Source organism: Colletotrichum godetiae, assembly GCF_030913485.1.
Source record: "Colletotrichum godetiae strain CBS 193.32 chromosome Unknown BDP55scaffold_33, whole genome shotgun sequence".
Classification (NCBI taxonomy): domain Eukaryota; kingdom Fungi; phylum Ascomycota; class Sordariomycetes; order Glomerellales; family Glomerellaceae; genus Colletotrichum; species Colletotrichum godetiae.
This window is the reverse complement of record NW_026851281.1, coordinates 408,584-421,475: the sequence shown is the minus strand read 5'-3', so window position 1 is coordinate 421,475 and position 12,892 is coordinate 408,584. Positions and strand designations below refer to the sequence as shown.

General features: G+C 34.7%; 3 protein-coding genes across 3 annotated transcripts; 2 read left to right on the top strand and 1 right to left on the bottom strand.

Annotated features, from left to right (window-relative positions):
- Positions 1-160: 160 nt before the first annotated feature.
- On the bottom strand, positions 161-943 carry BDP55DRAFT_557087 (uncharacterized protein; the record flags this gene model as incomplete). The annotated part of the gene is made up of 2 exons (XM_060569661.1): positions 161-591; positions 670-943. Coding segments are annotated over 2 exons (705 nt in total), but the record flags the coding sequence as incomplete, so codon positions are not given.
- A 1,122-nt stretch (positions 944-2,065) lies between these two features.
- Positions 2,066-4,164, top strand: BDP55DRAFT_233055 (C6 zinc finger protein). Its single transcript, XM_060566165.1, has 2 exons — positions 2,066-2,202; positions 2,267-4,164. The coding sequence occupies exon 2, from the start codon at positions 2,307-2,309 to the stop codon at positions 4,029-4,031; it is 1,725 nt and encodes a 574-aa protein (XP_060427158.1). The 5' UTR covers positions 2,066-2,202; positions 2,267-2,306; the 3' UTR covers positions 4,032-4,164.
- Positions 4,165-4,651: 487 nt separating this feature from the next.
- On the top strand, positions 4,652-4,810 carry BDP55DRAFT_557118 (uncharacterized protein; the record flags this gene model as incomplete). Its single annotated transcript, XM_060569663.1, has 1 exon — positions 4,652-4,810. A coding segment is annotated over one exon (159 nt), but the record flags the coding sequence as incomplete, so codon positions are not given.
- Positions 4,811-12,892: the final 8,082 nt, after the last annotated feature.

The following is a 12,892-nucleotide window of genomic DNA, read 5'->3' as shown; positions in this document are numbered from 1 at the left end:
GAGTGCAGTAGGCGATGCTATATTTCAAGCAGCTTCATGGGATACGGTCCGTTTGATCAAGAGTTTCTATTCCGCGAAAAGGTCTAATCTACGCGACGCGCCAGTTCACGCATCATAAGCCCAGCACAACAAGAGATGTAAGCCGGTGACGTACGACGGTTTACTTAATCTCATTGCACATGACACTCTTGAGCGCCTCAGTCTCTGCCTCCTGCCGGGCGAGGCGGATTCGCAAATCATCCCTCTCCCGGGTCATCTCCTTCAGCAATGTTTCAAGCTCGTCGATGCGATCGACCTTCTTCTGTCTGTACTTGCGAGCCGCAATAGTGTTTCGCTGACGACGAAGGATCTTGTCGGCGTGGGGAATAGCAATCTCCGGGTCTTGACTAATGTGATTGGGCGAGGACTGGTGAGATGGCTCAGCAGCATGTATTAACATATCCAGGGGCGGAAGTTGGTTTGGACTGTTGGAATTGGAGTTGGCACTGGAGCTCGATTCAAAGAGTGGTTCCAGTTGTACGGGGACAAAGGTCTCGGAGAATGTGTCGAAAAAGGCGGGGGGTGACGAGTCGATGAAGACAGGTAGGAAAGCTGAGAACTCATAATCAGTACAGTGAATTTGACACATCGAGTGTAGAGATGGGAAACAATATGAGTCGTCTATCTTACACTGATCAGTCGGGATGCCGAGGGGACTGGCACCGACGGGAGGCGTCACATAAGCAGCGGACGTCAAGTGCAGAGTGTCCCAAGGTGGCGATTCTGAGTACTGAAGGCTAGGATCTATGTGGATAGAATCTGGACCACAAAGCCCGAAGTCTGTATCCGGAAGGCCAGCGGCCAACAAATGAAGTGACTGTTGTTGGTGTTGATGCTGAAGACCATTTGTTGAGCCGACCTCGCCGAGAAGACTTGAGTTATCCTGGGCCCATTGCGGCAGTAGGTTGGGCTGGCTGGAACCAAACGATCTCCCGCTGGATCGCGGCCGCCGCGGCTGATGATGATGCGGCGCACATTGTTGCAGAGTGTAAAGGGCCCGTTACCTAGGGCCAGAGGATGACAACGTTAGGTTGGGATGAGGAGGCTTTCGTCTTGCGAAAATGGGATGTCGCGGAGAAAATGTCGACCGCAGGCTGAGCGGTGGGAACCTGGGATTTATAAACGCAACAACACGCTAGAAACCCCTGCAGGCGCAATGGGATAGACGCCCGCTTTCTAGCAGGTTTACGACGGCTGCAGACGCGGGTTGCCCAACTGACAACACTAACCTTAACAGCGGGAAAACTTAGGCGACCTGCAACAAGCCCGATAGAGATGTGGCGCAGCAGGCTAGCAGCACGGAAGTCAATGGGGGCTGGTCGATTTGCTGATCGAAAGGCCTGGTGCGGACAAGTTACGCAACTATCCGATCTGCACAAAAAGGTGGCTCTGACAACTTAGTGTATGCACCAAGGCAAGGTGATCGGACAATCCAGGATCAACTTCTCCGCCCCGTGATCATTGTTCGAATGGGCCCTAGTGCGACCTCAGATCAAGGAGGGCTGACGAGTTCATCTGCTACTGTTGATGACAAACGTCCCTGTTGCAGTCCACCGAGTTTCCTTGGGAGATTGAAGACGTCACGTCACGCTTTATCCTATTGAAAACACCCCGTTCGTGATTCACAATCGAGCGGAGTAAATGGTCTATCACCCTGCAGGTAGATCGCGACCGTACCCCAACGATCTATTTCCCTACTACAGACGAAAGCTGGGAACGCTGCAGGACCGCCAAAACGGGATCGTTTTGGATTCTTTTCACCGGACCCCTTGCCAAGTCCCCTTTTCATCGGTCGCGTGCAGCTGCATGGGTTGAGCTTGAGCCAAAAACTACGGTCGACGGAGCCCATCGGCCGGCCGAAAGCATCTGCCTCTCCCGTCTCTCATTTGAGTTACCCTCAGACAATCGTACACCACAAACGGATAATGGATCCCACTCTCCTTGCACATACGGCGTCAGCACCGCACTCGTTGTCGCCGCCAGGGGCTCCTCCCAGCCAGGCGGGATCTATAGAAAGCGACAATGGCAGGTCCTCAATTGCCCACCGCCCTCGCCATACGCGCACTAGCACACCCAAAGTGAGGACAGGATGTGTCACCTGTGAGTCTTCATCCAATTATGAGGGAACTGAATAAATGACTGGACACTGCTTACTCCGTGCAGGCAAGTAAGTCAAGCTAGGCCTATGAATCTGATAGCTAGTGTAGAGTACTAATTGCTCCTCTAGGAAACGGCACATCAAGTGTGATGAGGCCAAGCCTCATTGCATGAACTGCCTCAAGACCCGCGGTGTCTGCGATGGCTATGCTATCAAACCACGGAAGACAAGAAGCAAGGCTCCGAGGGACTTGGAACCCTCGAACCCCGAAACATCGTGTCGCCGGGCCAGCCCGCGCCTGCGCATCCGGGAACCCAATGTAAACACTCTTGATTTCATCGATGATATGCAAAGCGTCTACTTCAACGACTGGAACGAACTGGTTCGCGTCTCGCTCGGTGGCGCTCACTTTTCTAGGACCAACCTCTGGACAACCACGATGCCTCAGCTCACCCGCCGGAACCCAGCTCTGCGACAAGCGGCTATGAGTATCGGGGCGATTAGCAGGGCACTGTCTTCGCAGGGTTCCCCTTATGTTGTTGTCAGGAATTTTGGCAACATCGCCAACCTCCTGCAGAGTCCGCATTATCAGAATGCCATCGTCTACTACTGCAAGGCACTTCGTCTACAGGGGCAGGCCGACTTCCAGACTGCTAGCATCCAAGAGGCGGTACTCCTATCCATACTGTTCGTCGCATTTGAAGCCTTGCGGGGGAACCGACACTCGGCTCTCCAACATGTCAAGTTTGGTTTCGTATTGTTGCAAGAGCTGCTTACTAGCGAAGACTCGGATCATCGCATCTGGAACCTCGCGCCTGATCCAAGACAACTCGTTACCGAAATTCTGGATCTATATAACCATCTGGATGTACAAAGCCGCACCGTTCTCAGTGGTCATGTGAAGTCCAGCCGGTCACCAGCATACGAACTCATCAGAGGTCTCAAAGCCCGAGGACATACCATTGAGACGTACAACATGCAGATACAACGCTATACCGATCCAGGGGAAGGAAGAAAAGCAATGCCCGAGGTGTTCAGCGACGCAGAAGACGCATATTATTGGTGGCAAACCTGCCAGCGACGAATCGCCAAGCTTGGTCCTCTGCTACTAACTGTCATTGATGATCTCAAAGTCGAGGAGATCAATGATGAGGCCGGCATCGACCAACTACTCGAGATGATGCAAAATCAGCCAGAACTGTTAGCGTACTGCGAAAAGTCGGTCGCAAACCTCCAACAATGGCGACACGCTTTCGAGCCGCTCTACAACAAGACGTTATCCGACGCGAATATCCCACGAAAGAAGTATCTCAAGATCCTGCATCTTCGTATGCACTACCTAGTCATGTTTCTGTACAGCTTCTTTCCTAAATATGCTGACGAAGCCACCATCGCTTCCATGACACCATACTGTCGAGAGATCAACGACGTCATTGAAATACTGCTCAGCGAGCAGCAAAAAGACTTCAAGACTCCCGCACACGTCTTCTCTATGGAGTTTGGCCTCGCGTGGCAGCTCACTGTCGTCGCTATGACGTGCCGCGATCCCTTAGTCAGGGACAACTCAACCCGCATTCTCGAAATGTACCCGCGGAAAGAAGGGCTCTGGGACAGCAAGGCTTTCTTGGCGGTGTTGAAGAAGAACCGCGAGCTAGAGGCAGAGAATGCCAGGGAGGGAACACTGGCGGAACAATGGAGGCGGCTATGTCGAAGGGAGTTTATCTTTGAAGATGCTGGAGAGACGATAATCTTCCGGTCGTTAAAGAAGAAGGAAGAAACCGGTGGATGGGACCTAGTTGAAGAGACCACTAAGTTTAAAGGAGAAGTCAATGGTTTAGAGTGGGAGGTTAGACCACTAAGCGGCCAGGGATTAATTATGACCGGTTTAAGCTAGTTAATTTATCGCCTATTACTAGTTTATTATTACGGATAGCTAGTCGTAGTTAAGTATTTATATAAACTTTAAGGCTATATATTACGTCTATTATAGTTAGTTATTATAAATATATATCTCCTTTTAATAGAAATATCCGTATATTTATTACGGCCAGCTAGTCGTAGTAAGTATATTTATAAAAGTTAAGGCTATATATTACGATTTCTCGTAAATATTAAGGAGATTCCACCGTAATTTTTCCGGCATTACGGTAAAAGACCTTACGGTAAATCCCGTAAGATTTTATTAGGAACTTTCGGTAAAAGGCTACTAGATATTATAGAGATTTCCCTAAGGTTTCCCTATAAATTCTTAAAGTATTTTTTAGAGATTTTACTTTTAATATAAAATTAAATAATAATAATATTAAAGGCTACTTTCTTAATAGTCTTAACTACCTATATCGACTCGTAAATGTTATATAGGACATAATTAACGATTAGGAGCTACGCTTTTGTTAGGCCTATATAAAGGACGAGGTATTTATTAGCCGAGAATATATTAATCCTTATTTAAAATATTTTAATAAACTTTGGACTATAGTTTTGTTAAAGTGTCTTAGATTAATTATTAAGTAATACCGGTTTATATGTAAGGTAATACCCTCTAGCAAGAGGCTATTTCCGCTCCTTATTAAGGAGTATAATAATAACTATTCTATATCGGTTAAGTTTAGTATCCTGTGCTACTATAAGATCTTTTTAAAAATAGCTAAATCGTTAATTTTTAATAAATAAAAGGTTTATTTATAATAGCGGCTTTAGGAAACGTCTTTTTTTAATCCTTACTGTTAAATCTTAGATTTAAAGATTATAACGTCGCTTTGTAATAAATTAAAGAACGTAGTATAGTAAGTTCTTATAGAGCTTGTACTACCTTAATAGGGCTAATAATCTCGATATTAAACCACTATAATATATAATAGCTAAAGCTTGACCGGTTATAAGTAAGGCCGCCCGCTAGGAAATCGTAATAAATCGTCCTTAATTAAGGGTTTATAGGGGGCCGGCTAATTAAATTCTAATTAGACCCTAGACCTATTTTAGTGGTAAATAAGAAGTCAGTCCGGTATTTTTAATAAAAGAAGAATAATAGGAGGTCGTATAAGTAGACGGCCGTTATAACCTAGTATTTAGAGGCGATAGAGTAAGTAAAAGATAATATTAAATAATAACAAATAAAGAATTTTATAGCTACGTTATTTTATATATTATCTAAATAATCTATTATCTATTATAATCGGACGCTATAATTAAGGTATAGGTAATTAAACATTAATTGATTTATTACCTTCAGGACTATTTTAACGACCTACGAAGAACGGTCTAATAAATATACTATTATATAAAAGTTCTAGATTTATTAACCGATCGAAATATTACTATAACCACCTTTACCACCTTTATAGGAATATACTAAAATTTTGAACTAATCATAAGGGCAAACGTATATACCGCTATAAGGTGCATACCGCTATATCAATTCTACATGCCTTTATATTAATTCCTATATAATATAATAGTAAGTAAAAGTATAAAGGAATCCCTATTTTAGCTTAATATTAGTTATTAATTAGCCGGTTATATATTACGACCTAATATATATAACCAACCTAAAGGCCAGCTACCGGACCATAGCGGCTACGGTATAATATATATATATATAAAATAAGGACATAGTTACTCCTTATAGGACGGAAGAACTATAAAATAAGTTATATATTAATAAGATAAAGATTATATTAGATTATTTTAATTTAATACGATTTAAGGTCTAAACGATTATTCTAGATTAAAATAATTTAAAACGACCTAAGGAATAAAGGATATATTTAGGAATGAGACTTATATATAGGATAGACTTAAACCGGGCTTAAAAATAGACTTTCTATAGCTTCTTTAGTTATTAACTTTATATTAAATCTTATAATTACTTTTAGCTATCTTTATTAAGAACCCTTTAATAAAATTATTATTAATTATTAAAGCTTTATGTTACGGCCAGCTAGTCGTAGTGAGTATGTTTACAGAAGTTAAGGCTGCGATACTAAGTAAATAGCGTATCGTAATCATAAATAGCTTCCTTAAAGCTATATTTATAAGTAGTAAGGTAAATAAGGCTTCGGTAATTAATCGTAGTCTTATTAAAAGGGTTTTTAATAAAGATAGCTAAAAGTGATCGTAAGATCTAATATTAAGTTAATTATTAAAAAAGTTATAGAAGTTTATTTTTAAGCCCGGCTTAAATCTATCTTATATATAAGTCCCGTTTACTATCTAAATAGCTTCTTTATAATTAAGACCGATATTATAATATCGGTCCTATAGGGGTAGACCGCCTTTATCTTATCGGTCTTATTTATAGACCGCTTATTATCCGTCGGTCCTTTTTATTATTATATAATTTATTTATAGTTCTTCCGACCCGAGAAGAGTCGTCCTAAACCCGTTCTTCCGTATATATAGTATAATAGCCGCCGTAGGCCCTATAGGGTAAGACCCTGGCCTTATTATATATATTAGGTCGTAACATTAGCTCCTCCTCTTAAAGGTCTAGCCCTCTAGGCCTATAAATAGGTTGTTTATTCCTAGGTTAAGGAATCGTTAAGTATTTCGTTAAAATATATTAATACGATATTAGGTCGAATTAAAAGATTAAATTCTAAAATAAAGTCTAGAAAGATAAAAATAAAAGATCGTAAGCGTCTTATACCTTTAAAATTTATTAAAGCTCGTTCGGTTATTACCAATATACCTTATACTCGTTATTTCTATATAAAGATCCTGTATCGGTTTAATAAAGGTTCTTTTCGTTATCGGACTTATATCAAGGTAAAGAAGCCTTACGACGGGGTATTAATAGCTTCGACTTATAAGTTCATTTATTTATTTATTTTTTTATATCTTTTAACGTTCTTTTATAATTTAAAAACTTAATACCTAGTAGAGAGAATAGGATAAAAAAGAGGAGAAAGCGGATAAGGAGCTACTAAAGCTTTATAAGGAATTAGCCCGTCTTTAGTTATTAATAGCTATTACCGCTAATTATTTATCCTGTATTTGGAAAATTCGGAGGTTAGTACGTAAGCGTTAAGCCGAGACCTTTCGTTATAGAATATAAGAGGTGGATAAATCTAACGCTTTAGAGTCCGTATTAAATACTTATAAGCGTAAGATAGTTAAGGAGTTATAGTTTATATAAGTTCTTAATAATATAGACTGGTCTATTTTCGGGATTAGTAATAAGTTCTTATCTTTAGGTCCGTTAGTATAGTTTTCCGGTAGTCCTTAAGGAGTTGCCGGGAGTTCTAGAGGTTCGTAATAGGTTCCTATATATTTTCCTTATATCCGTAGTTTTTTTATTTAATTAGGAATTCTCGTATTTTATTCCTAACCCTATAATCGATAATTCGTTCAACTTTATATTTTAGTTCGTTTAGTTCTATAATAATATAGTCTTTTATATACAAACCCTTAGGTACTAGTTTAAAAAGTGAAATATAAAAAACTAAATAACACTTTATTATATCTAGGAGCCTTAATTTATAATTAATATTTAAGACTTTTTAAATAATTTCGAAAGGTCTAAGTTTTTTATAATCTAATTTATCATTTAATCGTTTTGTTTTAATATTACTTTTTTTATAGGTTATATAATCCTTAATTACGTCTATAACTTTAGCGCGTATAACGGATTTATTATAGTATTATCGAATCTGTTTCTATATTTTAATAACTCCTTAGTAGCTATATATAGGTACACTATAAATTTCTATAATAAGCTTAGGGGTTATTCTTCTAGTCGGGCTAGTATTAATTTTTCTAGCTAATATAAAAAGCTTCGTAGTTAGTATAAGGCTATTATCTTTTTTTTATTTAAAGATAACTTATATTTCCTTAGGGACCGTGACTTTATAGTCAGGTCTTCTATTAAGAGCGTCTACTTTACTATTTTTTAAACCTTTTCGATAAATAATTCGGAAGTTATATTCTAATAGAAATTCGCTTTATCTAACTTATTATTTATTTAGGTTCTTATTCGTAATAAAGTTTACAAAATTCTTATAGTTTATATAGACTATAACTTTATATTTAATTCTAGATAATTATAGTTTTTACTTTTAAAATACTTCGATAATAGCTATTAGTTCTTTATCGTGAATTTGCTAATTTAGCTTTACTTTATAGAATGATTTAGAATAAAAGTAGTATAGGTAAAGTTTTTTTTATTCGTCTTATTATTCTAGGATAGCTCTTATAGCGAAGTCCGAGGTATCGGTCTTGACTTTGAAAGGTTTTTAGGGGTCCGGGATTATAATTACTAGCTTAGAGACGATTATATTCTTAATTTTAATAAATACCTCTTTATATTTAAAGTCCTAGATAAATAGGTTATCCTTTTATATTAAGTTATTAAGAGGTTTGATAATATTAATATAATCTTTAAGGAATCGTTGATAGAAATTAACGAATCTTAAGAATCCTTATATATCTTTAACGTTTTATAGTATAGGCCAGTCCCTAACTACTTTTACTTTTAAGGCTTATATATAAATTTATTTTAGTATAATAGTATATTTAAAGAAATTTACTTTCTATATATAGAACTTATACTTAGTAGGTTCGGTATATAGTTTAGCATCCTAAAGTTTCTAAAATACTATATAAATATACTTTTTATATATTTTAAGGTCGGGAGAGAAGATAAGGACGTCGTTAATATAGACGATAATAAAAATATTAATATACTCCCGGAGTACGTAGTTAATTATTATTTAAAAGGTTATTAGTATATTAGTAAGTCCGAAGGGTATAATAAGGTACTTAAAGAGTCCTTTATAAGTTCGGAACGCCGTTTTCTATTTATCTTTTTCCTTAATTTGAATTTAGTTAAATGCTTCCTTAAGGTCTATCGTAATAAACTAGCTAGCTCTATGCAATAGGTCTCTAAGTTTAGTAATAAGGGGTAAAGGATAGTAATTCTTTTTTGTAATTTTGTTAAGTTTTTTATAATCGATAATAGGTCTTAGTTTTTTTTTTTCTTTCTTTAATATAAAGAATAGGGGTACTCTTACGGGAGAATTCGATAGTCGAATATATCCTTTATTAAGTTTTTTATCGATGTATTCGTTAAGGTATTCCTATTCTTCTTAATTTATAGGGTATATTAAGAAGAACCTAGGTTATATTCCTTCTTTAAGTTTAATTTTTATATCCTAGCTACTATATTTTAGTAATCTTATTTCTTTAGGTTCTATAAATAGTTTTATATACTTCTAGTACTCTTTAGGTATAGTCTAGAGTCGTTATGATCCTTAATCGTCGTGTTACGGCCAGCTAGTCGTAATAAGTATGTTAATAGAAGTTAAGGCTATAAGGGCTAAGTAAATAATATCGTAGTTATAGATAGCTTCCTTAAAACTATATCTATAAATCGTAAAGTAGGTAAGGCTTTGGTAATTAATCGTAGTCTTATTAAAAGGTATTCTTAATAAAGATAGCTAAAAGCAATCGTAAGATCTAATACTAAGTTAATTATTAAAAAAGCTATAGAAGTCTATTCTTAGGCCCGGCTCAAGTTTATACTATATATAAGTCTCGTTCCTAAATATATCCTTTATCTATATATCTACCTAACGGACTCCGTATTTTAAATATACGGGCTCCGTATTATAAAAGGACGGGATCCGTATTCTTAATATACGGATCCCTTTATCTTTTATCATTACGTAACTTAATTTATAATTCTTCCGTTCCGTTAGGGTAACGTATATATTCCGCTCACCTATACATATATAGTTATACTATAGCCACTATAAGGCCGTAAGGTAGGCCCTAGTCTTAATCATATATATTAGGTCGTAATATTAAGTCTCCTTTCTAAAGGTCTAGTCCCGTAGACCTATAAGTAGGTATTTATGGCCTAGGTTGGGGTCCGTTAAGTTTGTTTATTGTAATATACTAATACGATATTAGGTCGTATTAAGAAACGTTCTTTAAAAAATACTATTTTAAAACTTCGTTTAGCTTATAACGACGTATTTAATCGTTTTGGTTCTAACGACGTTATACCTTATATTCAATGTTTTTATACTAAATACCCGTGCCGAATAACTAACGGCGTAAAGACATATTAAGGTTATAAAAACCTAAAGCGTCCTTATAACGGTCTTGTTATTATATCGAGTCGTAAGTATATTATTTCTACCTATTATAACCCTTTCTTATTAATGTTTTTTCTTAATACGATAGCTAAATAATTAGTATTAAAAATAGGAAGAAAAGGAGGAGGAAGCTAGTAATACTTTATTCGATCTTTATAAAAAGCTAATTTAGATATAATCCGAGGTCTCTAAAGTAGTAGGTTACCTTACTCGTATTTAGGCGATTTATAAAAAGGTAAAGGAGAGGCATATAGAGACTTTTTCTCATAATATATAGGAGTTAGAAGAGGAAGATAATGTCCTTCCTATATTAAATACTTACAAGCAGTGGGTCGTAAATAACCTCTAGGCTATTAGCGTTCTTAACGATACTAATTAGTCTTCCTTTAGGATTAGCAACGAGTTTACTACTTTTATAGCCTATAGTCTTTATTGTATTTCTTTATATATTATTAGCTAAAATCCGTAATTTAAATAGAATAGGGATTCTTATATACTTTTACTAAAATTAAGTATACTTTTAAGAAAGCCTAGACTAATCTCTATAAAGAGTTTAATGACTAATACTTAATCCTTTAATACCTCTACGTAATATATTTACCTTTAAGAGTATAGTAGGCCCGTTATTCTATCTAAAAATACTAGAACTTTAGTATTTACGTTACCTTTAGTATTAAGTTAAATAATAATAATATTAAGGGTTATTTCTTAAATAGTCTTAGTTACTTATATCGGCTTATTAATATTATATAGGATATAATTAGTAATTAGGAGTTATACTTTTATTAGGCCTATATAAAGGATAAGGTACTTATAGGCCGGGAATATATAGGTACTCGCTTTAAGTACCTAGGCGAACTTTAAATAATACTTTCCTTAAAATATCTTATTTTAATTAAGATATAAGGCCGGTTTATAAAAAAGGTAATACCGTTTAATAAGAGGCCATTCCTAGCCCCTTTTAGAAACTATAATCTAGACTATATTATTTCAATTAAGCTAGATATCCTATATTATTATAAAATCTACTTTAAAATATTAAATTTAACTATTTTTAATAAATAGGAGGTATACCTTTAGTAGTATCTTTAAAAAACGTCTTCTTTAGATCTATACTACTAGATCCTTAACTTTAAGATTATTATATCCCTTTATAGTAGGCTAAAGAATATAGTATAGAGTATTCTATTATAACTAGCCTTATTTAAAAAAGGCCGGTTAATTAGTTAAGCCTATACTACTTATTATAATTAAGGTATAAATAGTAAGAAGCAAGGCCGCCTACCTAGAAGCAAAAATAAGTTAGTATTAACTAGGCTTATAGAAGAGATAAGTTAGCTAAATTAAAGCTAGATATTAAGCTTATTTTAATGATAAATAAAGAACTAGTCTAGCGTTCTTAGTAGGGGAAGGATAATAGGGAATTATATAAGTAGATAGTTAATATAGCCTAGTATTTAGAGGAAACGGAGCTAGTAGGAAATAGTCTATAGTAATAATAAATCTTTATAATTATATTAGAAAAGGTAGTTAGGTAATAGGTTATTTTAGAGGTTATATAGTATTAACGTTGCTATAATTTACTACTAAATAATTATTTATTATTTTAAAAGATATTTATAATCTACCTACCTTTAATCGATTATTTATTAATTATCGTTTTGAATCCTTTATTCTTTATAGTTCCTTGATTATATTTAATATAAATCTTAATATTTATAACTTTTAAGGTAAATATTTTATTTTAATATAACCCTTATTTTTCTATAACGGTTTATTAATTAATTAATAACTATTTATTTAGCTTCTAATTCATTCTTTTTTAAAACCCGTTTTTTTTTTAAAAAAAAAACAAAACGTAAAAAATAAAAAGTATAAAAATCGAGAAAAAAAATAAAATTTTAGTAAAAGTAATTTATAAAAGTATTATTATTGTAATAAAAATAAGTTATAGTTTAGAATTAATAATAAAGTTATATAAGAGGCCTTTTTAATTTCTGGCCTTATTATTAATATCTTAAGAACCTTTTACTTTATTAATTATACTTCTTTTATTTACTAAATAATACTTATTTATTAAACCGAGCTTAGTGAAATGAGTTCTGCTAGGGGGGCTGTGTCAGTTGGCTAGGGGGGCTGTGTCCCACTTTTCTAACTAAGAAAATAATCGCAATTTTCTCGGCTAATAAATAATTAATCATAGTCTTTTACTATTAGCTTTATTTTAACCCGGCTTATATAAATAAATATAATTTAAAACCGATTTTAATTTTTATTATAATAGTTAAAAGATTTCAATAAATCTCGATTTTTATTAAATCTTTTTAATTTCTATTAATAATATTAAATTATAATAAAGCTATATTTATATATATAAATTATAAATACTTTTAAAGCTTTTTAATCGTTACGATTAATATAAAATACGGTAGGTTAAATAAATTATATGTTTTTCATTAAATAGGAATGATTAAATTAATTAATAAACTTTTTATTAAGAAAGTATTATAACCTTACTTTTTATAGATAATAATGGCAAAATTAAAATGAATAAATTAAATAAATAAAATAAACTAAAAATAAAAGTAGAAATAAGTAACTAGTAGTAATGGAAATTAGTTAGAATAATCCCCGGCCTCTTATTAGTCGAACTAAT